At 38.6% G+C, this 27,129-nt stretch overlaps 1 protein-coding gene across 6 annotated transcripts; it reads right to left on the reverse strand.

Moving 5' to 3' along the window:
- Positions 1-393: 393 nt before the first annotated feature.
- On the reverse strand, positions 394-26,965 carry LOC108970716 (Krueppel-like factor luna). 6 transcript variants are annotated; one of them, XM_018936247.1, is made up of 6 exons: positions 26,886-26,965; positions 24,251-25,142; positions 17,921-17,956; positions 16,476-16,533; positions 1,073-2,098; positions 394-939 (listed from the first exon to the last, which is right to left on the reverse strand). In XM_018936247.1, exons 2-6 carry the CDS (start codon positions 24,260-24,262, stop codon positions 767-769), a joined length of 1,305 nt encoding a protein of 434 aa, XP_018791792.1. In that variant the 5' UTR covers positions 24,263-25,142; positions 26,886-26,965; the 3' UTR covers positions 394-766. The 6 variants fall into 6 exon arrangements, with proteins under 6 accessions (XP_018791792.1, XP_018791790.1, XP_018791789.1 ...); XM_018936245.1 differs by having other exon boundaries at positions 26,809-26,953; XM_018936244.1 differs by having other exon boundaries at positions 24,251-25,118; positions 26,734-26,953.
- Positions 26,966-27,129: the final 164 nt, after the last annotated feature.

Genomic DNA, 27,129 nt, shown 5'->3' on the forward strand with positions numbered 1-27,129 from the left:
ATTTCGAAAATGAGAATTGGTTATGAATATGGAAATCGTTAGAGTTGTAAACATTTCCTTTTTGTACTACTGCCTGCTACTGCGAAGAAAAAGCTTTATAACTGAAGTTGTGCGTTCAACAATTTAGGTAATTGCGGGTAGTAGAACATCTACTGGCGCCTATATGGCAGGTAATTTTTGTGTCCTGTATAAAAAATGCTTTTTACGGAAAATAGTCGAATGAACACGGAGAAGATGAAACAAAAGTCCAAGAGTAAAAACGCAATGCTTTCTCTATGAGTGTTTTTTAATGTGTATAAAATATGCACATATATGTACATATGTATGTTTTTACTTAGTAATGATGATCTTCAAATTATATATAATATATATGTATATGTGTGTTTAGTTTATATAGTTTATTACACTTTAAAAATTCATCTATCAACCATAAGTAACTTATATAACTTCATAAGGTATTAGCTATGTGGTTGTACATGGTATATAATATACATATATATAAGTATGTATATATGTCTACTGTCATATACAAAACCGAACACAATTTTACAGATGTTTTTGTGAGTATGTTTACATTGAGCCATTTGTTTCCAGTTGTATCTATCATAGCCTCATTATATGCTGTACTTACGAGACTAATCGTGATAATTGGCTAAGTTTATTAATTTATAAAATTTTCTAAAATTTGCTAAAATATATGAGTGTTTTTCCGTTACGTTAAAACAAACTTCATTTCTTTATACAGTACCATTGCTATTGCTACAGTTCAGTGTCTGCGCACATGCAGGGACAAGTGGTCGGAACGGCTAAAAGAGCGCGTACAGAGTTGGCAACGAAAAGGCTTCACACCGGTATGCTTCCGGTAGTGACGCGTCAACTCGTCCGATCTTGCAAATCGCCAAACACACCCCTCCCAGTCGCACACATATGGCTTCTCACCTATTGAAACCAAATGGGRGAAGAAGAAGAAAAACATAAAAAAATAAATAAATCTGAAAGTATATTCAAGCAGCATTCTTTCAATTTTTACTTTGAAATGTTTGGTATAAAAAGGGAGCGTATGGAATATTACCAGTATGGGTGCGTTTATGCGCCTTAAGATGGGAACTCTTGGTGTACACTTTATCACAACCCTCCGTGTCACACTTGTGCACTTTTCGATTTTTAGAGAGATCACTAAAGCCGATAGCGTTTATACTTAGATTTGGATCTTCACATCGTCCAAACATGTTACCACTTCCTCTCAAAACCATACTGCTGAATGCATTTTTACGACCGTCATTATTTGAAGGTGCTTGAAAGCTGGAATGTGAAAATGCTTGAGTCATGCTATTAGTGGAAGCTGCTGTAGACATTATCTTCCATGGCGATATCGAATTAGAATTAGCGGATGCTTGAGCATGTTTGCTGCACGATGACGGAAAATTTGACGGAGCGGTAGGTAAGATTGTATCGTTGGAACTCCAAAGTCTTGAGCCGAACGATGATGTTCCTCGATCCGTTGAATGTTTATAAGAATTTTTGAAAAGGCTTAGAAAACTAAACTTCCGATCATAGTCTTGTATTATAGTTCGCTGAGCTGCTGCGACAGCTGGATTGCAAAATGGCGTTTCCGCTGTCGATGAGAGTGTAGACGATGTGAAAGAATGCGTGATCATGTTGCCAGTGCTTCGGTGAGGTTGAGAAGATGCTTGATTAAGGCTTTGGTTGAAATTGCCGCTATTTATACTGATATTGCTGTTACTTGATAACGTGTTGGTTTTACTACTGCTAACTTCCTCTTTTATGCGCCGATATGGTAGGAAGAATGTTGATGATGCTAGAAGCGGAGGTATAGGGAATTTAGAAACAGCTGAGGAGAATGGTGATAAATACTGCCGACTGGACTGCTGCAACTGAGTTGATGTAGTGAATGAAGATGAGGAACTCGATGTGTATGAGGTGAAGCGATCCTGGTTATGATTCGGGCTGTAGCCATTACCACTTTTATTGTTTTTATTATTACCACACGCTCTATTGAGAGAATATGTACTGTAAGTGCTATCTTTTCCATCACTGTGTTTACTTCCAAACAGTTTGTAGTTTGTTGATTGAGATCCTGAAATGACAAAAAGTTTGCATTTGCATTAATTTCGATTTTTTATCTTATTAAAGAAGAGCTGACTGAAATTCAATCACGTATTTCGTGAAGCAGCAAAACAGATGATGGACGAAATCAATATTTTACGTGACTACTTGAAAACTCAAATACGGTAATTGCATCTTTTGCCTTAAAATTCCTTGTTTTTATTGCCTTTTAGAACACGAAGCAAGTAAATTACTTCACCCACAAGCGCGAACATTTAAAAAATTAGTTGATAAATTCGCCCACTTCCCACATTACAGTTATTCTTAAAAGAAAAAACCTTCTAATGTCTCTATGCCCCGATGTCTGAATTTGGTATCCCCGAAAAACTAATACGGCTGTGTAAACTGACGTTGAGCAATACCAAAAGCTAAGACAGGACCGGGAAGGGCCTCTCCGAGACTTTCGATACCAAACGAGGTTTCCAACTCCCTTTCGTGTGACTTCTTCAACCTATAGTACTTCTGGACTTGAACGTCAGCGTCGAAATCCAACTAGAATACTTCGAACTAATTGGGCAATTGAGAAGTAAAGTCTTCTCTCAACAAACAAAAACAAAACTCTATAAGCCACTCACTATTCCCGTCCTTCTATATTGTGCTGAGGCATGGACGATGACAACATCTGATGAGTCGACGTTGCGAGTTTTCGAGAAAAAATTTTGCGAAATATTTATGGTTCTTTGCGCGTTGGCCGCGGTGAAGATCGCATTCGATGGAACGATGAGCTGTATGAGATATACGACGACATTGACATAGTTCAGCGAATTAAAAAACAGCGTCTACATCTACTAGGTCACGTGGTGTGACTGGGCGAAAATACTCTAGCTCTGAAAGTATTCGACACAGTACCGGCGGGGGAAGCACAGGAAGAAGAAGAGGAAGACCTCTACTCCGTCGGAAATACCAGGTGGAGAAGGACCTGGCTTCGCTTGGAATCTCCAATTGGCACCACCTTGCAAAAAGAAGAAACGACTGGCGCGCTGTTGTTAACTCGGCTATAACCGCGTAAGCGGTTTCTATGTCAGTAAAGAAGAATAATAATCTGTAATCTAGTCGGTTSATTAATAAATTTTATTTTAAAGCCCTTTTCCTGCTAAGATTTAGCTAAGCCACACTTTCTGGGCTCCCCCTCCTTGAGTACAGTCGATTTGCCTGTTACATGGGTAGAAGATGCGTGGATGTCGCAATGTTTTGTCAGTTGCATCAAACTTTAGAGCAAATCTGCGTACTTCAGCAGCAACATCTGTAGCAGGCAAGCTGGCAAGATGATAGCGATGGAGGTAAAAATATTTGGAACTGATGGCAGTAAACGGGCGGTTAGTTGACTGGTACCATAAAAAGTGAATGTTGCCCCCGAGTAGCTCACTGTTGTTTTGCTCGATTAAAACATGGTGAAGCGCACTAACGACATTAACCAAATAATAAAAATAAAAACAAACAAAACAAATCGGCATGGAAGCACGAAAAAGACGTACAAATAAAAATGTGAAACACAAAAACGCGTCTTCAAGTGGCACACTCATAAAACCCATAAACTGCTCATTTGACTTGGCGTGTGAAATGGTTAGCAGCAGCAGCACAAAGTTGGCAAGTGGGCCGGTGAGCAGGGAGGTTGGGGTAACAGGTAGTCGTAAGTGGAGAGTGGCAAATGGCATACGGCATCAAGCAAACGAGCTTCGAAGTAGTCAGGAAATGAAGCAACGCGCCACAAGTATGCATCGCACAAGTGAATGCATGCCGCTGGTGGCAAGTGTGGCAAACGCGCGAATGCCTCGACTGCCTTTCAACTGTTGTGCTCAGCAATAATTATGATGAACTGAGTGAGTGTTTGTGGATGGGACGCAGATCGGCGGCATATTGATGCACAAGTGCGACAATGATGACCAAAACCGAAGAGACCAAAGGCCGGAACGAGTGCGGCATTGCGGCAGGGGCTATCTGTAAAACATTCTACGAATGTACATGCGCACGAAAACATATGGATATTTGCAATGGGTGATTCACTGCATTKCAGGTTGCCGACTGTCAAAAATGTGCGGAAAGAACATGCATAATTGCGCATGCGTTGGGGATCTTTAAAAYAAGATAGGAAATGTTTTGGAGATCCAAATAGAAGTAACCTTTTTGCTAATATATGACCAACATATTGGCGATGGAGCTCTTAACGTTGAGTACAAAATTACGCCACTCTCAAGTTGRATACAAATTTGAATATTATTTGTAGAAGAGATATACGGTCTACGGAGGGTTCGTGTTATTTTATATATATGCCTATGTKCATATAAACTTGTATAAATTCTGGTTATTTCGCTTGAAAAGTGGAAGCTTTTGATAAACTCAAAGTTCTGTATTTATTTTAGGTAAAAAAATTAGCTGTGAACCACCCGTTCCTAAAGAGAGTTAGTAGTTATACATGTGTGGTGTAGTTATTTTTTACAAATATATTGTAGTGCATGGAAGTGTTCATACATAGGCGGTTAGCCGTGCAACGCATTACGCGCTGCATAATATCTGCACACAGCTGCTATGTGTGAACGATGCAGTCGTTGCGGAAAAGTTGAAAAAACTGTGTAATAAATTACGAAAGTAGTTGATAGGGTTTAATGTGTGTTTGCTGTGCGATTGAAAATAATTGGCAGTTCGAAGCCGTTGCAACAAAATGTGAGCGCGATCGCGCAGACGCGTTAATTGTGAGCTCCGTTTCTGCTAGCCAGTGCGTCTAAGCCACAGGCCTTCATGTTTTTATTCGATCATTGCACCTGGATCTGAATCTATATACGTATACACAAAGGTATATATGCACATGTGTTACTACTTGACCTTTTAATGGGCTACTTTGCCAAATAAGACGAAATGTGTATCCTTCAATCCTTAATGTATAAATCCCTGTATAATTACGAATTATTTAACAAATGAGCTTCGTTCATACTACGCTGTGTGACTAGATATGCACACATATTGGGTCGTTGAAAAAGGCTTTTCAATATATGTCGTTGCAGTCGTATACCTGCAGTGCCACCAATCACATGCATAAGTATAAATTTAAAAAAGAAAATAAAACAAGTTGAAGTTTGACTAGAAAAACGAAAAGTCTTCTTCGACTAACAAATATTTACGCATTTAACAATTACATTTACGTGATTAGCCAGCATTTCCAGTACAAACATACGAATATACATATGTATGTAAATCTATCACAAATTTGCGATGAAACAAAATTGTTGCTCTTCACTTCGCCTGCGTGTGTCTTATCATCATTTAACGAAGCGAAATCGTTGACAAGTGTGGAACTGAGCGCGTTGGCTGATACCGAAGTACTTATATACATGTTAGCCTCCGTGGGAAAATGCTAAATCATGGACGCAGACATGCTCGAGGTGAAATGGTTTTCGTATTTGGGCGGACTAACATCAATTTAAACTAGCAGTAAGCTATACAGCAGGTCCCATTTGTTTTACTTTCCTGCTGCTTTACCTTCATATGCACATATGTCTTTATGTACGGTTACGTTTGCATGAGGACGTAAGCGCCAAATATAGAAACATATTCGCAACAGCCAAAGTTGTGGATAAAATTGCAGGTTAATGCAGAAACACCACCTGCTCCTTATAACTGTGAATATACGAGCGTGTGTATGTATACAAAAACCATCCCAGCAAACGATTTTGTTTAATATCAACCGCAGTAAGAGTTTTTTTTTTTTATTTTTTTTAATTTAGAAAACTAGAATTATTACTAATATTTTTCGAGCTGCTATGATTTCGATCCATAATAGTCTCTTCGACAAAGTTTTGTAGGGCGTTCTTTGTGGTTTCGTAGTTAGCAAGGAGATCTCTTGTAATTACATGGACCCTTATGTCTTAGAAGTGACATTGTGGACTTTCATATGGATTCAAAGGTTGAACTTTCGGCATGATAAGAAAAAAGTTTAAATATTCTAAAATGCCAATTTTGGTTTTCTCTAAAAACCATAATTACTAATAATGTTACATCGTATCGTAACTTATTTATTGTACTTTCTGAGTACTTCAGTCAACAGTTGTGTGTAGATTTTACATTTTATTGCCAAATATTGCAAAACCCTGATTTTCGGAGAGAATTCAACATACTGTATGAGAAATAGTCTCGATGTTAATACTCGCATTCATGCCAAAATTAGATTGAATTTTCATTTGTTCGATTCCAAAGCCCAAGTTGCAAATCCCAAGTTGTTTAAAAAAGGTGTTAAGTTAAAAAAATAAATAGTAGTTCAAATAGAATATTGCTCCTTTATATTGATTCGACTGTATCCGTATTGGCATTGGTAAATCAGCCAAATATCTGTCTTTATACAATCATTTGTTGCATTTACCGACGGTGTCGTTCAGCCAAACTAGAGTAGAGTGCATAAATTTCCTATWGATGTSACCGATTGTCAACTTACGGCTAGARTCGACGTATGTAGATATTACTAACGTACATGAGAACACATTCGCTTGTCACCAAATGCAAATACATATATGTTATGTACATGCATGCGTATATACATATTAGCTTTAATTACATGTGTAAACACATGGGTAGTAGTGCAGGCTTAACACCGTGAAATCAATCAATTAAGTCGTTTTGTGCGCCAATCGGTTCCATCGTTCGCTYCAAGCCTCCGGTCGGTAGCTGTCATTTACATAGAAAGTGATGAGCGAATCATTGAAGCAGCTCGCTAACAATTGTGTTTGCAAGTTTTCTATTGGCCAATACAAGATCACCATTGCCACTGATCTTGCAGTTTCACATTATTTACTGGGCGTTTTAGTTTTGGCCTATACGTATACTACCTACTAAGTGCGAGTGAATAGTACGATAGTGCGAATATTTAAAGCAACGAATAAACTTCTTGTCTAGAATTATTAAACTCTACAATGTTCCAGCGAAGTGGTTATTGCTCTATTGGCGCAATCATTTTCCTTCCTTCTTAACTTCAAAATCTTAAATATGTAAGTATATGAAGAAAAAAACCGAAAAGGAATGCATGTTTTACCAAAGGATTAATAGAATGTTGTCTGTAGGTGTGGTTGGGTTTTTTTTGTATCATTTTCGCACTCAGTTTGGTGTGTTCTAAAGGTCTCTTTTAACGAAGTCGATCGAACGATCCCTAAAAAAATTTATAATATAAAATAACACCAGCATAGACATAAGAAAATAGAAATATCTTGATAAAGGGTAATTGCATTATTCGCTCTGTGACTAAAGAACAAAAAACTGTCGTACGAAATATGTATGGAACGGTGCAACTGTATAAAGAAGAACGTAAAAGGTATCGGATTAATTCGTGTCACTTTGCGAAACAAGGAAACGTCAATGCTATAATGCAGAATCTACCCATCCATACAGAAGATCGCATGAATGATATAACGGTTTGTGATTTCTCAATTTGCACGCAGTTGGGCTATGAATACCTTTATGATAATAGTCATCATAATCTAAGCTAACTGCACATGTCCCGGTAGTGTCATTGAGTGCATGTAAGACGGATATACGGAAATTGCAAACTTTAAGTTTGAGCTAACCCTCAAAAATAGCAGCAATCACATGTCATTTTAATTCATAATTGCTCTGCAAACCTCAAACACGGCCAAACAAATACAACTTCAGTATTCGTGTGCGATGTTTTCAATATTCGTGCCCGATGTCTTGAACAAAAGTATGTGCATATGAAAGTGCAAATGTTGGCATATTAGTAAAATATATACAGCGTCTACCAATTGGGATGGCGTAATTTTGACAGCATTTGTCAAATTTTCTTAGTGTAYTCGGTGAGATTTGCCATTTCAAAGTGTCTCGTTTCATTTAGATACAATGCTTGGACATTGTTCAAGATTATTGCGGAAAGTTCAGGTTCTCCGTAAAATTCATAAATTAACCTTAATCAGAAAATGCTTCTTTGGGCTTCGTTAACAAACAAAGTTCTTCCTATTTAGGGGAGTCGAATCCCTGCGTGGTTCTGAAAACCCAATTGATCGTTTGGAGAGGATTTTGGTTATGAGGGAGGAAATACCTTTACCATCAATAGCGAGCGAGTTGTACGCGTTGTTGAACGACTTTTTTCCCTGCAACAAGACGGTGCGCCGGCTCGTGTTTAACGTTTAAATATGGAGACGTTGCGTGCAAAGCTTGGTGACTAGCATCATGGGCTTTAACGCACCTATATTATTTTCTTTGGGGGTATGTTGAATCAAAGGTTTATACTAATCAACCAGCAGCGTTAGAAGAGCCTGAAGACAACTTTCTGCCCACTATAGCCGAAATCCCGACGAAATGCTAAACCGAGTTTTCGAAAATTGGCGACAACCATGTGCAAACAGAGACGGTGGCCATTTGGCCGACAATAAAAGAACAAAAATTTTACCATATTTAAGTATTTTATTTCATTTTAACTTTTATTGATAGACCCTCTATACTCGTATATTTCATTTAGATTAGTATATGGCATTTGTATGCTCATAATAATGCAGATCTTATTCGCAAGAATCAAAACTTGCCTCTAAATGTGCGATGGACCTTTGTATGACTTTGACTGACAGATCGTGCGGCAGCTTGTCAATAGTTGCCACCTGCCGTTTAGGCAGCTTCGGCTTAGTTGACTCCTTATAGTTGGCATGAGCGTAGTCAAACTCTTGTTTGACCATATGGTTGCTTGAGGTCACGCAGTGACGAGTTGAAGGGATGAAGACGAGGTTCTTACAACAAAAACACACAACTGCACATATCGTCATAGACACATCCATATCAACCCAACACACTGCTTGAGCAAACGAACAACGTACATATGTATATTTATATATACATGTATCAAAGTCTACAGGTTACCTCCTTGCCAACTCATGGCCACACTGTACTGCTGTGTATTTCTTTTTATTTAATGGTCTCCGACTATCAAGCTCAGTGGATCACAAAGTCAAGCAGAATCAGAAATTGATCGAAACCGATTAACTACCGCTTAAACAATGGCAGCGGCTACCACCGTCCACCGTCCACTACTCAACGGCCACCAGGTCTTTTTAGTGAATTCTTCTGCTTAACATACGGAATGGCTTTTCAATGTATGCTGAATGCTGGCTGATTCAACAGCAACAACGACAAAAACAGTAGCGTGTTGCAATAAAARTAAAACGCTGGCTTAAAACAACCATCATTTAGGAAATTTCGCTTTCAACGGTTCTCTTTAAACAATAGTTTTGTTTATTTAGGTCTCTGGTGTAACCGATAAACAGTAAGATAGTGATTTTTATGTTTTTAGAATCACAAACACTGCTATACAAAGAGGGAGCTGGAGCTGAAGCTGTCGACTGATTTGGTAGTCGTACATAAGAAAAATTGAACGAGCAAGCCAATCGACAACAAGCGAGTCGAAATCGCTGAAAATCGATTAATTTTTACGTACGACATTGTACAAGACATTATCCGAAGTTGCTGATCTTGTTAAGATTAACAAAAGCACAAAGTTGCCAAGACTAAATACTTAAAGAGCAGCAATATGTACATTTGTGCATGTGTGCATTCCTATTTAGGTAAAGGTTAACAGATGTGAGTCTTAATAAGAAATTATGAATTATCTCGGCGTTAATTTTCTAACGGACACGACAACTTTAGCGCTTCAAATAGATTGCTAGCCAAGCGCAAATTTTCAGAAAAACAAATAATTGCATGAAGGAGAATACTCAAAAATATGCCTTTGGAACCAGTTGTATCATAATGAGATTCATACCTAAAATAGAAATAGGAAACAAAGCTTATCATCTATATAATAATAACAACTAATTTCAATTAAAGCATGCTTCTTTTTTTCAAAAATTCCATAAATCATCGGCCTTTCAAAAATGCTTTCAAATATATGTACATATCGTCACCTGAAATGCAAAATAACGTATCATCAAAAAATTCGAAATTGAGTGTCTTATTATTATTACATTATTATATTACATATGTATGTYAAACATTTTCAGCTTCCGCGGTTAGATATAAACCAGTTTTGACCAATATTAAAATTTTGTTTCACTCATGTTCTATTTTATTTCGTGTTTAATTCATGCCACTGTAAATTTCTGAAARTGTTGTTACGTTATTATGCATTTCAGGTGACGATATATAYATAAGTATATTTAAAAWTTCCCGCATCTYTCTATTTGTCTSCAATCGTGTTAAAATCKTCGCCCAACAACTTTCGGTTAGAGTTCCACTTTAATTAACWAAATTGTCTTTGAACCCACGCATTCTAAATAAGTTTAATATAGTAAAATATTTTTTTCGCCAACAATGTTAACATTTGAAAGCAAATTAAGGAAGGAGGATGTTGTGTCCGGTAGGTATTGTGCGAATATGTAAGACACTGAATACTTCTGTCTATTATTTTGCTATAGAACTGAATTTATTTATTTGCTTATTCATGTTGTATCTACTGAATTTTGGTGGAGGTACGATAAATCTGTATAAAAAAGATATTTAGAATCACCATCCGTGAACCAKATTCATTCCCATGCCTGTTCATGAATATATGCTACTATGCTCCCATGTGTGCGATCACATGCTCGCTTACGGTGTAGAATGTCCATGCCAAATAAGAAGCCTCACTAACATATACAAATGCACACGTGCACAATTGGAGCATGGAAAATCATTGCAGACGCCGAACAACATAATGTACGAACGGGTATGTACACACAGTATGGCCATCCCAGCGGCCAGAGTCAGCCGTTAGTCGATTTGCATACATTTTATTACATTATTGAAAGTTTTTACTTAACCACAATTAGTAACCTCCAAACGCCAATAACAATGACTCGCGCAACCATACTTCGCTTAATCGAGTCAAACAATACCCTASCCCACTCCGAGCACGGAAGAGGTGTCATCGTTAGATGTCTGTTGTGAAAATAGTAAAACCAAACATAGAGTATAAATGTCGAAGCTGTGGTCTGTGCCGCGGTCGAATAGTAGCAATTAAACATATGTGCATTTGTGTGGATATAGAAAAATATATATTGTACATACTTCTGCACATTGCGTCCAACAAGCGTTTTGTCTTGACTTGCGTCTACAAGTGTGTTTAGAACTAATATAATATAGCTTAAAACTTTTCGCATTATCATTATTATTTGTTGTATTTCATGTTAGAGAGAGAATTAATTTAATATTAATAAATTTTTGTATTAACTTGACTCGCTTTGAAAACACGCTTTCTCTCTTCCCGTTTTTACTTGTAGACAGGGCACACTTTTGCCCGGTTGGCTAGTGAAAAGTGTCGAGGTCTCTTCAAAGATATTTTCATTATTACTTTTACGTTCAAGCCGATCCATGTCATCAACTGTGGTACATGTGAAGAGAACATTAATATTAAGATCCCTATTGGAATATTCCCAATCTAATTTAGGCCTATAAATCATTATTAAAATACGACTTTCATATTATTGAAAGCTCTGCTAGATTAGTAATTAGTTTAATATTCGCAGAATACCTTGTGTGACAGTAACTCAAGTAGGCAGATAAACACATCTTCATACATACCTAAGCATAATCGCGAGTTCCAACAGTCAAATCGACTACGTAAATCCCTGCTAACGTCAATACGGATGAGCTGATCACTGTTAAGCCAACGAATATTTTCTCAGGCAAGGACAGTTGAAGTTTGTTTGTCATGTGGTGCACAGGAACATTGGAATAGAAAGTGAATTTTTCGTGAGCATGCCAAACTGTGAATCATGCTAATAGTGGCACGATACAGGTCACAGTAGTTTGTACTCTATGTACGTATGGTTCTTCAATTTACATACATCCAAATGTGTGTATGTGTATTGGTTGTTGTTTATAGTGTTAAGGTATCTCGTCGAGCTCATAATGATTTTGATTGAAAATTTGGTGTGCAGTGACGCGCTGATGCGATTTTTCCCATCCCATCATTGCCTACGATCGCATTGGAGCACTTCTATCGTATATATGTACATAGATATGTATTTCTAACACATTGGGACTGCGATCGTTTAAGATGCTTGCCTCTATATAAAGGATTTCGAGTGTGAGTAGAAGTAGTCGATATCATGGAAATAAACATGCACATGTAATACATGTGTACATACATATAAAATATACAAACATACCTACACATATGTAATAAGGTGGGAAGTGTTGAATGTGGTGCCAAAAAACCCTACTATGACAATGTAATATACAGCAATTTCAGCGTTAGTATACATTCACTTAATTCGGTAACAAGTACAACGTTTGCACATTACCACACAACCGCGGACCTACCCATACATATACCAACACATATGCAAGTGCGAATGTACATGCCCACACGTACCGTGTGTACCATGCTCCTCAATGCAGCTACATGCATATGTACATACATATGTATGTATGTGAGCTTGGGTGTATGCACCTCATACGGTACCATAAAACAACGGTTAGCGGATTGTGCTCATCTGCCAGGCTAGGAAAATGTGTGTTAGTATTTCGTAGGATGGCTTGGCATGGCACTGGGGGAATGGTAAAATCGTGGCGTAGTGGTGGCACGCTCGTCTTCAATTTTTCTTTGCCATTCGCCAACTTATTTGTTATTGTTACTCTTGTTGTTGTTGTTACCGCTGTTACTGTTACTTTTGCTGTGTAGTATGTGTGTACATGCAAAAGTAACGACGTTGTTTCGGTGTCTTCTGCTGGCGCGTTCGGCGCGTCTATGGCAAGCATCGCCGTCACCATCGCCGCGAGATGAGTAGTTGGCAAAAATGTTTGAATGCGATCACGAACTTGACCTTTCACATAACCTTTAAGGCAGTCATTCAGTCAAACCGCCGAAGAAGCAACAACAATCACACAGACCCAAATCACATCAAGAAGAGCAGTATTAACAACAAAAACGACAACAATTCGCCTTAAAAGAGCGTCAGCCTTAACACATCCTTTTTTTATTATTTTCTATTTACTTATTAAATTTATCTTTATATATTTTTTTTGACTGCTTCGCCCGCGTTTTTCCCAACTACTGRTGCTTTGATGTTAACGCTGCTGCTGCTGCTGAAGCCGCCGCTGCCCTCATTGTTCTGTCAAAGTTCCGCGGCGGCTGCATTACCGGATGCGAATAAGTGAGCGTATAGGAGCGCTGCGCTTAGATGGCTAACAACAACTTTTAAACAGCTTGAGTGTGCAAAACGGGAATTCCGTGTCAGACTGAACACAATACTCGCACTTAGTCGCATCATTGGGAATCATATCACAAACATTTGACGAAAGGGGCAAGGACGTAATGGAAATCAAGGTGGGGACTCATTGCTGTAAACATGGGCTTGGTGGCGCAAAAACAATTTGAAAAAGAGCCACAAAAAAGAACTTCCGAAAAACGAAGAGGTTCTCACAAGCTCCAAGCTGTTCACTACTGAATATTATGACAAAATGCTGCATTTTCGTTTGATAGTGCGATTGCTGTTGGTGTGTTCAACCAATGGGAATGTAGATATCGACTGCATGTGACTTTTTGACGTGTACTTCTTAAAACTTTTCTAAATGCCGTCTAATAGTCTATTAGATTTTGGATATTTGAAAGTTCAACCTAATATACAAATATTCATAAGCGAAATTGTAAAGCATAATTCAGGAATATTTAAGTAAGTACTTGCAAAAAGTAGAGGATGGAGTCATGTATAGAAGTTCACGCAAGTGAGGAAAGTGCTCTGATCGCCATTTATTTGGGAGTGGGCAGAAACAATTCTTTTACATAGGGCTTAAGCAGCTCATGACCCAATGAGCATCCGTTTGAAGGCGAAATATCCCCTCCACAGGATTGTGCGCTGGGTTTGKGACCCGCCAAGTAAAAAAGCCCCAATGAAAAACTTACAACAGCCTCGGATGAGAAACCAACACAAAACAAACTTTTCAAGTCAYTCATTATTCCCGTCCTGCTATGGTGCAGAGGCATGGACGATGACAACATCTGATGAGTAGGCATTAGGAGTTTTCGAGAGAAAGGTTCTGCGAAAGATTTATGATCAGTACCCGCCGGGGGAAGCAGAGGAAGAGGAAGACCTCCACTCTGTTGGAAAGACCAGATGGAGAAGGAGCTGGCTTCGATTGGAATCTTCAATTGGCGTCACCTTGCGAAAAGAAGAAACGACTGACGCGCTGATGTTGATGTTCTAAGCCAGTAAAGAAGAAGAAGAAGACTAACAAAAAGTCTAACTTCTTTATTTAATTTGTGACATTTGCAATATATTTGGTCATCCGCTTATCTGCGCATATGTATGCGAAGCTGAATTAAGCTTTATATTCCTTTAGGAATTTGTAGTCACTCGAAAGTGCAGCTTGTGTCGACTTAAGAAAAAATTAAACATGGCATTGATAACGTAATATGGGCTGTAGCGCTTAAATACAAGAATAATATAATATTCGTTTTCAAAAAATAAAATTTGCAATAAATTTCTCACAAGAAGACACATGCAGCAATTCATGGGGGATATAAGTTTAATTGAATTAAATATTTTAAAATTTTTTTGATAATTTGTTTAACTCAATCTCTATGCGTTTATATGTATCAAGTAGTACAAGTCAAGCGCTTTTACTGCGGGACCTGTCACAGCCTGCAATTAATGAAATCGTGTGGCGACGCCAATGACACCGACTACGGCTGCTACACATCTAATTGACAGTTGGAAGCTACGTGCCTTTACCTTGCGGACTCCTTGGCGTCCAATGAAATGGCATGTTTCGCCGTTAGCTGTATATTGTAATAGTAAGGGCACTTCAGAATTAGTGGAACGACTCGCATTGTGGGTTTTTAACAAAACTATACTTTAGGGTAATTCACTGATTCACATGTTGTTAATATTAACGATTTAAAAACGTATATTTAGCTTTTGCAAACCATGCACTGCTAATTTTGAACCTCAAATTAAAGAAACTATCTCTTTTTTGGACGAAAACAGTTCCGTTTATTTTAACGTTTTAACGTTTTAACACTATTTACTACATTTCACCATATTGACCTAAGCCTTAATGAATTTAAATGCTGYTGGGTGTAAATGCCTCCAATTTCAGTCATTATAATTAGGCAAATGGGCTCTAAACTGTTCGAAGAGCGTACGTAAAGTCGTTCAAATATACATATATATGCATATATATATATATATTTAGGTATTTATAGAAATCTTTACACATACATATGAAAGTGTGTACATTTTTGCCCCAGACTGTTGAAGGTTTCAAGGTTTTTCCATTGCTTCTAAATTATATACAAGTAAATACAGTATTGTGAAAAATCTAACTAATAGCSTCTTTCAATCTCTGAATCTTAATTGAAGGAATTACCTTGAAACAATAATTTAGAGCTACATGTTCTATTTAATCTTTCGAGTAAGTATTAATGGAGACGCAATAACATATTCTCTACAATCTACCTTAATTAATCCGATCTGCAACTCCATATGTGGAAAACTAATGAATCACCGCGTGAGCAGCCATACCTTTCTGATAGTTCGATATAATATTTAATATATTTTTCTCTAGTTGCTCATCTGAGATTATTACACAAAGTCTTGATATTTGAAATCACTAATTCTTTATTGCCATATGACTGATATTTTAATTCACCACACTGTACGTGCTTATGTGTGTAGATATTTAATAAGTGTAAAAAATGTTCCTCTTGACAAAATTAATGATGCCTTAACTTAGCCGCGTTAATTATTTAATATCTTTTTAACATTCATGAATTTGGGAATGAAAGCATATACCAAAAGTGTTGGGCGTCTTAGCGGTCATCACAGTTAGAGGTGGATGTGCTACAAAAAAGTAATTGCTGCTTTACGGTATCTTGGCATATTTTAAACGCTTGCGGATCTGTATGGCCATTGGCAGCAGTTTGGTAATTATTAATGACTATCGCCGAAGACAATCATTGCGTTATCGGAGATGATGGCATTATAACCAAAAAAAAAATTAGTAGTTACGTAGCCACAAACACAAACACATGTATGCTTTTAAGAGCTTGCTTATTCTGGTACTTCATGTACTGGTATTTGATACCATAGTTAGAAAAAGCTGATTTAAAAAACTTTGAAAACTTCTCGGAGACAAATTAAACTTTGAGTTTGCTTTGGATACGTTCTTATCTAAAACTAAGAATTTGTGATGTGAAGCTTTCATTACCAAAGCAAGTCAAAACTAGGTACCGGCGGAGCCTATTTCAAATACGTCTATCATAGCATATGGCATAAAGGACTTGGCAAATATATTCGACCATATTAGWTTGTATATTTATGATTTAATAAATAGATAAATTTATTTCAACTTTGTCCCTTTGCTCGTGTTTGTTTATTTCTTACCTTGTAGGGAACGTAAGCTAAGGTCAACTGGTTCCATTTGAACGGGAGGTCCCTCTGCCTGTAATGATATCGAAATTTATTTTAAACGAATTAACGAATTGCTACCAATTGTTTATAAATTATAATATAGAACGTAAATAACTGAAAGAAAAATATCAAGGTTATAGATCTTCAACGCATAATCATCAACTAAATGTAGGTATGTAAAAATTTGTTGTTTGCATTTCCCGTTTTAATCAAGTAACAAGGCTTTCAGCTGGCTTCGATGCCCACATACTCGTGATATGTTACGCAGTTAATTCCGCGCGTTTGAACTCACTGCCTTTGTCTTTAATTTTTGTGGTGCTCAAACACAAAGTGCCAGTGGGAAATAAAAACAAAATGCAACGAACATCTTTGAAGTTGTAACGAAAATTATTAAAATGTCAACCGTGTGTACTTGAGTAGGCGATCCTAACAGCATGTGGTTGGAGCTAGCGTGATCTCTGCATCCCCATACATATGTGCATACATGTATATTTTCTAGCTATAATTGTTACGGCAACTCTATGTGAAACGACCCTGCAGGGACAAACATTTTGCAAACATTACATTAAATGTACAAACTGTTTTGCTGGAAAAACCAATTTGGCCAACACTGTGAACATTTTTAAATTAGTGGTGAACAAAAGCCGAAGGAAACCGAAGTCCGATAGAGGGATCGAGCCCTGCGCGTGCCAATAACGGAATTTGACGAATTCATTTAGAGTTCCTTCATATCATTATTTGCATATATATGCATATTCCCTATAAAATTCAAAGGTTGTGCAGAAAGCGCTTTCGTAAATGCTAAGCAGAACCGATGACGAAATTAACCAGCAAGTTAAAGCAAAGCAGGTTTGCGGTCTCTTTCAGTAGACGATGGCCAAAGCGCGATTGGCGTTTAATATATTTTATTATTTCGCATGATTGCTGTGTGTTGACAAATAAACCCGGGTGATTTATAGTAGCAATTGCACTGAGTTACTGGATTGCATACGATGGAAAGTACCTCGCACATGAACCGGAACGTCAGATTACTTCTGTATGGTATGTATGTGTATGAGTGCGTGTTTGCGAAGACATGAAGACATACAGAATGGCAAGCACATCGATGTCGGCAAGAGGAATTTCTGTAAGAGGGAGATTACGCACYCTCGCTTACCGAATATACCACAACGCGAGGAACTAGCATACATTGTTTTCTAATGTGCCATAAATTATCGCTTTTAACCGAACAATTTGATTCAATTTGTCGTTATTAATCGGCAAAATAGTTTCAACGTTGTTAAGAAAAATTATTGAGCTACCAGCTGAGCTGACTTACGAACGGACTCACACCTTTGAGTCTAACGTCATCTGCAGAGACTGCTAGAAGTGGCTGAACTGTTCACATAGGTTAAAATTATGAACAAAAATATACTCACCTCCTTCGCTGGCAGAGGGTCAGGTCCCAGGCCGTTCTGGAAAAAAATTTAGGCATTAGCTTTCAAACTCTTCGATATGGTAAAAGCATACGTTAAATACAAATGCGATGTTTGTATGGTTTATATATGAGTATATGAAAGCCGGATGTCGGCTAAATTCTTCTTCCCATTGGAAGTCAAATCGCTCAATTGTAATTATATTAAATATATGACGAGAGTTAACCAACCATTTGTAACTGTTGCTAAGCGTTATGCTTGAACCCTCCCTATGAAGGAGCCTCACATCATTAGTCTAAACAGTAGCGCTTGTACCATTGCAAATGGCAACCAAAATCAAATCAAATCATGAATTTGAAGTATGCTCATTCATATACATACTTATACATATAAACATTTCCATGGAAATAGCTGCGTACAATGTTTCATATAAGTATTACACACATATAGACATATGTATGCATATATAGTAAATCGCACCAGAAGTTGAAGATGCATGTAACTCTTACTAATCTGAATATAGAATGACAGTGTGCATTTCGCGCAAATATTCAGACATAAAGGAAAAATGTATAAAAATTCATAAAAAACATTTCCATCGTTAGATAACTATCTACCTATTAAGCAATTAGAAGGCAGGTCACGGCAGTGACCCTTTGACTTTGCAAAAATTTATAGAAATAGAACAGTCCAAACTATAGTGTGAATCGGGATATTTAGGAAAGCGATTTCATCCCTTGGGGCAACCACTGTGTCTCAAGTTTTCACATAAAGTCGGACGGATTGATTTTGGGTAGTATGAACCAGGGTTAGATGAKCAAACGGCGAATTTGCAAACCCTATGAAAAAGTAATGCATTAGGTCCACAATGAGGTATGAGGAATAGGTGGTGATCCAAAGCGTGGCGATTCATCGAGTTCTCATATCATTGAACACTGTTCTCATTCGTAAGCTTTTGGGCATGCGCATTTGTTGGTATTTTTATTATTTCCATGTGAATGGTTACGCTTGCATGCTAGCAAAGAGTTAAGTGCCAATGTGGCATCGCTCGGTAAAATTTTCCTGTTCCTCACAACTAATCGTTGCAAATTGCTTCTTTGTGATTTAAGACTTTTACCAATAAAATTTTAATGACAACATTTAGCCAAGTTAAGCAAATGCTCGTTTGGTATATCTGCTGCCACATTTGMATTTAAACTGCGATGCAGCGCGCTTCGAACGCGGATTTGCTGCTACTGTGCAACATTAGGCGCAGCAGTAACTATAAAATCCATTTGCATGGCTGTTTTAAGAGGAGAAGCCGTAATGAAAGAGGCGAAAGAACAACCTGCACATACACGTTTAAATTAATTTAATTCTAAAGCGTTTCGAATGGTGGAAATCGAATTTTTCGACTGAGTATGAAATTAAGGATTCGTTAGGGGTGAGCATGCACACACATCTGCGAGCTTATATGTACATATGCCTCGGTATAAATGCTGTAAACTTCAGAGGATTGTATCCTTATACCCCATACCCCCTGTTGGTATGGACCTTCCCTGGAATTGTGGATGGAGTTTAATCGTTTTTCTCGWACCAGCATAGGGATTTGAAACTTAAAGATTCAAATTATGTTCATGTTGTGTGCCTGAGTAATAAGTAGCACTATTCTGAGAAAACATTATTTATTTACATATTAATTGCCCAATAAATAAAATAATTGCAAATACTCGAATAAACAAAATAAGGAAAYAACTGAGTCAATAAAGCTGACAATTTTAAAAAGAATTCATTACAAATAATAAGAAAACATAGTACGAGTAAGTAAGTGTGCGTTGCCAGTTGCCAGTGGTCAGAACTGTCCATACAATGCACTGAGCAAGACAATGCTGATGTTGTTTATGTCAGTAGTGATCACTGAATGGTCGTACAAAAGCGATTTTCAGATGTCTAGTATGACATTTGTTAAATAAAATGATCATGCTGATTGTATATTCCATCTGTCAACGGTGGCCAGCGGCCAGCGTCTGTCTTCAGTGGGAATCTCTGTAATAATTGGTRTAGTTAATCTGTGCAAAGTGCCAGCAGCTGTCAGTGCAACATAAGGCGCTGCCACTTTAAGTTCAAATCGGTGTTGATCCAAATGCCAATTGAATCGCTGCGAATTAAATGAAATCACACGGAGTGATAAGCTTTTTAAACTATAGTCGACCGCTGTGAGATTTATGGGAACGATTTTCAGCCGCAAGTGGCATTCCAATGGGCACTATTAACGTACCATGTGCTAAAAATCGAGCAGCCTCTTAGCAGCGGTGTCAAGCACAGACAAACGGACGACCATGCGATCAAGCAACTAAGCAACTAAGCAACCAGCAAACTAACAAACTAACATGCCGGTTAAACTTCCAAATAGTCTTTCAAATTGGCTGCCAGTTATGTTTGTATGTCTATGCGAGAGGGTCTGTCTTAACAGTGCAACAGCTCAAGCGCTCAACAGCACAGCTGCTGCACTTGATATTCAACGCTAAGCCAAATAAAGCGAAAGAGGGCAACACATCTTGTGGTGCATGCGACGCATAAGCACACATGCAACTTAAGCTACATTACCCCACATGTGCGGCTACGAACACGGTGTCAAAGTGTTAACGTCCAACGTAGTAAACAATGACACTCCATCGATCACAAATCAAGAACCAGCTAACATCAACGGCAGGAATAACCTTACGAGTCAAACGACTGAAAGCGGTCACAGCGAATACAACGCACACTCGCATGCACCTATGTACAATATATACCCAGCCATATCTATCTCTCTACCTCCCTAGCTGTATGTTGGTTTGTGCGAACAGAATGTTGCTAAACTTTTTTTTGTTTATGAGAAGTTGTTAGCGGGGCGCATAATTGAAATTAGTGAGTTGCCTGAAACGAGTGTAATGAGCAGAAGGATTTGAAAATGTCCAAGTTTGTCTTTAATGTGCGTCCCAGTCAATGCGAAGCATTTAGTTTTTGAAAAGAAAAGTATTCGTCCTAATTTTGGTTACCCCCAAGAGAGCAATACAATGTCTTCTCCGATACATTCCAAGCATTAAACAGTTTTYCATAGCTCATACGGCTTATCTTTTCTTTTCTTCTTTACTGGCATAAACAGCGCATCAGTTGTTTCTTCTTTTCGCAAGGTGACGCCAATTGGAGATTCCAAGCGAAGCCAGGTTCTTCTCCTTCTTCTYTTCAATGGAGTGGAGGTATTCGTCTTCCTATACTTCCCCGGTGGGTGCTGCATCGAATACTTTCAGAGCTGGAGTGTTTCCGTCCATTCGGGCGATATGACCTAGCCATCGCAATCGCTGTCTTCTAGTTAGCTGAACTATGTCAATGTACCTCACACATCTCATCGTTCCATTGAATACGTTATTCACCGTGGTCAAAGCAGAATAATGAGTGACTTATAGTGCTTTGTTTTTGTTCTTCTTCTCAATTGCCTATTTAGTTCGAAGGAGCACCTGTTTGCAAGATATATTTTGCGTTCGATTACTTCGCTTCCTTGTAAGTTCTTTAGAAAGCAGAACTAACGGCGCGGTTGTTAAGGCCAATGATATCAACACGACAGCAGCTGTACATTCTTATAGAAGATGGGGCCTTCTCTATTTAGTTCTGCATCTCGAATTATTTTCTCCAGAAGTGGGTTGAAGAAGTCACACGAAAGGCGGTCGCCTTGTCTGAATCTCGTTTGTTGTCGAACGGTTCGGAGGATGGAGTCATATGTAGAAGTTCACGCAAGTGAAGAAAGTTCTTTAATCGCCATTCACTTGGGAGTGGCCAGAAATTATTCTTTTACACATGGCTCAAGCAGCTCAGGGCTTACGGTCTTTGACCAAGTGTCCTCTGGGTAGCCAAAAAACATGCGTTTGAAGGCGAGCTAAAGTTAGAAGACGAAACATCACCTCCACAGGGTTGTGCGCTGGGTTTGAGAACCCAATGAACATTGAAAGCAGGCTCGGATGACAGACTGCCCTTTTGATGACGGCTTAGCCTTTCTTTTGATGTATTRGTAAAAGTAAGGAGAAAAATAATTCTTAATCTGGTCCTACGTATGGAACTCAACGATTTTAAAATTAAAAGTATCAGTTTCGAAATTGCTCGTCAGGACCTTACTGCCGAAAAGCAGACGTAATTAACACTCTCTTATTGCCCCCAGTGATACTCAACCCAATTTCCGACCGTCTAATGCCCAAACTACTGTGATAATATTTAAAAAATATATTTCAATATAAGATATTGGGCCGAATGCACTTGCCACTGATGTGTGTCTATGAAAATTTGTACCTGCGTATTTGAATACTAAAGAATAGACAGTTTCTTATGCAGACATGGTACTTCGCTCTGATAACAAAGTCGACGTTACTTGGAATGATATGCAAGTTTGATGCGTTGGCTACTTGTCAGCTAGAGGGTTTTTGTTCTCTTTGTTGGCTACGGCTACCCACAAACACCAAGAATCATTTGTACGCTTAAATAATTGTTATAATTTCTTATTTTATTTTGTATTTTCACCTCATTATATTTCGAGTAGTGTACACTTGGGAGACTTCTTGACATAAGTGCCATGTTAAGCAATGGGAGGGAGCTCTGATGAAAATATCGACAAGAGGACAGGCGTTCGCTTGTGAACAGAAACAGTGGCACTCGAGCTATCGTGATTCCATGCGACTCGGTTGGTAGATACTTCTTTGTACTCCCATAAGCGTATATAAGGAGTGAAGAGTAAGTGTGGATGTTTGCATAAAGATAGGCGTGTGGACAAGAAAAACAACGCATGAGTGTGGGCTCCATTATATCTCGCATACTATACAATTTGTCTTTTACTCACCATTAGAGTGAAATCAAATTTTATTCATTATTTTTCAACTTTTTTCTTGGCCAGAAACCTCATGGCCTAATGTTTTCTATATAAAAACGTATGTATGTCTCGCACTGACACGTTCTTCTGAGTATATAGCATTAGCGACCAAAAGCGCCACTATCGCAGGAGAAGTGTATATGTATTGACTCTTGTTTGCCGACGGCCAAGAAGTACTTAGAATGATAACGTGACAACAATTTACGATCTCGTATTAGCAGTCCGCAGTTTCTGTATAAAATATGGGACTTACGAAACTGTCGGGGCGACAACATGTCCATTTGTGAGACCACTTCATAGCAGTGTTAGACGTTGTTTAAGTGAAATCTTTAGTTTCGTAACCTTCGACGAAATATGGATCAAGCTGGTGAGATGTGTATAAGAGACAGGTGTTAGACGTTGTTTAAGTGAAATCTTTAGTTTCGTAACCTTCGACGAAATATGGATCAAGCTGGTGCACACCAGACACTAAGACTGTTACGACAGTTGTTTTTTGAAATCACAACTTGTGATCTACAGAACTTCCCATCGTCATTTGTAAACAGTTATGCTACTTTGTCATTAAGGCGTTACTTTAGAAAATGCACCGTACTGTCATGTAGTTGTTGTAACGAATATCCAGACCCTGTTTGGGTTAAAGCAATAAGTTAGCTGTCACTTAACGGTAAGTCCAGGTTCAAACGAGCTGCTTCGACCGGTTCGGACCGGAAGGAAGTCAATTAAGGTGTTAATAGCTCCGCTATGAATGGCGTTCAATGGTTTTAATTTGTCGACGGAGGAATTTTCTGATGTTCATAGGAGGCGGCGAAAACATCCGAACAGAAACTGCTTGGGAGCAGCGGGCCTCACTACATAGGTGATAACCAGCCGATTGACTGCCTTGCCTGCAACGTCTCTTTGGCTTTATCGCAAGTGCGGTCGGCTAGTGACATGAGTATCTTGTTGCGGCTCTGTACTTTTGTAACAATCACGGCTGTGTGCGGAGAGAAGGTGTGCTGACTATCGAATGTGATACCTTTAATGCGTATGGTCGAAAACACTGCAGCTTTGAAAGTATCCGCCGGAGGAAGCAGATGAAAAGGAAAACCACTCCGTTGGAAGGACCAGGTTGTGAAGGACCTGGCTTTGCTTGGAATCTCCAATTGGCACCACGTTGCGAAAACAGAAACGACTGGCGCGTTGTTGTTAACTCAGCTATAATCGCGTAAGCCTTGTCTACACCAGTAAAGAAGTAGAAGAAGAAGAATGCCTTCATTTTTGGGGTTATTTATTGTCGGAATTTCAGCACCTAAGCATCTAAACACCCATAGGGGAGGGCGTTCATACGTAGTCTACCTTTGAAAGGGTGCTTTTGGTGTGCTTACCGTTGTGGTTGTATTAATAATTGAGAGTTTTTGTTTGATAATATTTCAATAAGTATGTAAGTATGATTTGTTGAAAGCAARGAGGATACGTACCATGAAAACCATTAAATAGTAAAACAGCTTACAAAACAAATAACCGTCATGCGTCACTATTGCCGCAGCTACTCGCTCGATGTTGACGCCAATGTTGCAAATGTTTTCGAGTGTTTTGGATTTGTGCGAGCGTGTGTGCGTATGCGTTTCAGCGCGTGCAGGTGCGAGCGTATGTGCAAGCCTCTATATCGACCCATGCTATACCGCACACACACACATGCACACCTAGGCACATACGCAGACAGAGCGCYGCGCAGAAATGCAATGACACCTGTTGATGATTGTTGCTATTTTGTTTTTTTATGTTATTGTTGGTATTGCTGTTATTGTTTAGCCAGTAGTGCTTTGTCTTAACCACAATTATTACTGGCAAATGTCTGCAATAAGGAATTCAAGCAAAACTGGCACAATTGATGCAGTGGCGCACGCTTGATGCATTGTGCAAATGCTCGCGGCTTGTGCAAGACAGCGGGATGCGTAAGCCTCACAGGGGAGCAGGCGATGCTTACGGTGCGTGACGCGACGTGCTGCGAGCAATAATCAAGCGGCCGGTGTCGTCTCTAAGGCTCATAAACGAAAAATTTACGATGCAGAAAGAGTTGAAAGAGTTTGCACCACTCGAACGCGAACGGCGCGATTCGAACGCGTTCGTTGAACAAGAAATCCGCAAATGAATATATGAAATTGACGTATTTTATAACGTTTCATTTAGGTACATTCATGTAAGTGCTGACCACACGCTTACTGTGTGGCTATACAAACATATACAACATTACACAGACACGTATTATTACATATGTATTCGATCATTTAAATCACACTTCTGCACACTACTCGTATTGTTTTCATAACGTCATATTTTTAATCACTGAAATTGCATATCCGTCATTAACTACAAGTATTCATGGAAGCGCCCGACTGCTGTTTAGAACATAGCCGATCATACTATGCTTGCTGCTTGCCATTATGCACATAGCTATGTATGTATATCCACGTGTCAATTGAAAAAAAAAAAAAAAAGTAAAGGCAAGTAGAGTGGAGGAGTCCGTCGCATTGCGTTGATAGAAGAATGGTAGCGCCTACCTACGGCGATGACGATTTAAGTGCTCAACTACAGTGCAGTTGATTGAAACGCAGTTGAAATAGCTTATTGCGGGTTGTCACGGCTCGGTGGCTAACACTTACTCATATTAAGTGTTGCAGGTTGGGTGCGCTGATGTGTTTTTATCATTTTTCGGAATTTCAATTGTGAGCAATTGGCTTTGATTGGCACCACCCATGACTGTGCAACGGCATACCATGTCTATTTGATGCCACACCAGATCAAGTGTCTACGCCTTTAGAAATTTCGGATGCAACTAAGCGGGGCGCACATTAGGGAGGTTCATAGCCTTAAGTATATCTAGTGTTTGATGCATAATACTTGCATGCGAGCTTCATTCAATCAGTCACTATGTGAAAATTATGTTAAGACTTAAGAAGCATCTTTTGAAAAGGTAATTTAGAGAATTTGAATTGTTCATTAATTTCTGCTTAAACACTTCAACTCAATCATCTTAGAGCTGTTTTTAACATTTAAAACAGTTTTATAAAATATAAAAGAGGGAACCATGCTACACGACCCAAGGATGTACGATGTTTGCAATTATTTTTCGCACTATTTGTGCTGATTTTATGATTTTAAAAGTGCTTATGTAATCTTTGACATTTCAAATGCCACAGCGATCATACGGAGTATTCATATATGACACTCTWGTGGAATGGAAGTTGCCATGTTGCCCCACCCTTGAAATAGAGGCTCTGAATTCTTCATTCAATACAGGCGCGCCAAAATGTGTGAAAACACCCATACATGTGTACAAACATGGGTACATAGATGGCAACGTGGGTGTACGAGCGGATGATCCAATGCTAGCGACGGCAATTTCGATGACATACAAAATGTTTTTATCATTATGAATTTACTGAATGTACAAGTTCGTGCCATGGAGTATAATAGAAACATCGCACATTGGCACATACATAAATAAACAAGAGAAAAGCGATATTTTTTTATTGCCGCTAAGCACTTAAAAGACACACTGCTCTATTTAAGGAAAGTCCTAATCCTAATCTATTTGTTACGAGGATTGCGTAGATTGTGTAGAAATGAGCGAATCTTATAACTAATGTTTAAGCTCATAGTCCACGTTTAGAACGCTTAAGCTTATAAATATCAGTGCATCCATTCTAAATTTGTTTTTTTCATAAATATAAATTTAAATTGAAATGTAAATCGCAGTTTACTTCCTATTAAGACAGAAATTTTTGATAACATTTATAGAATTTTCGAAAAGACATGCACAAGGATTCTTTGTTACCCCAAAAAGGCGGATATACCTATACATATGTACAAATACGCACAAGCATAGGCGAGCAGTTAGCATGAAACATGCGGAAATATGCTAAACACTCTCATTATGACACAATTTTTTTGGAACCACATTATTAGATGAACACAAATCAATTGATCATAACTGTAATGAATGCGCGGTGCGATTGTTGCACGTGCTAACAACCGGTATGAGATTAGTAAATGCTTTCTGCGCCACAAACGAATCACGGTTTAGCGCGACGAAAGTTGTAAACAACACACTTAAATTAGCCGGCKTCGATCACAACATGCTTTTGCCGTATTTGTTGATTTAAGCGCGCGAACGTCACATCGACTTGCAGAAAAATATCGAACTGGACGCCTCGAATGCGCTTACATCGCAGCCGGGGCCATGAATTGGAAACGGCAACGGCAACGGCAACGCCAGCGATCGCAGCTGGATGAAGAGCCAGCCACAGCCACAGCCACAGCAATAGCCAAGTTCCCCACACCCTCATGGCGCAAG

Source organism: Bactrocera latifrons, unplaced genomic scaffold (assembly GCF_001853355.1).
Source record: "Bactrocera latifrons isolate USDA-ARS-PBARC rearing strain unplaced genomic scaffold, ASM185335v1 scaffold_31, whole genome shotgun sequence".
Taxonomy (NCBI): domain Eukaryota; kingdom Metazoa; phylum Arthropoda; class Insecta; order Diptera; family Tephritidae; genus Bactrocera; species Bactrocera latifrons.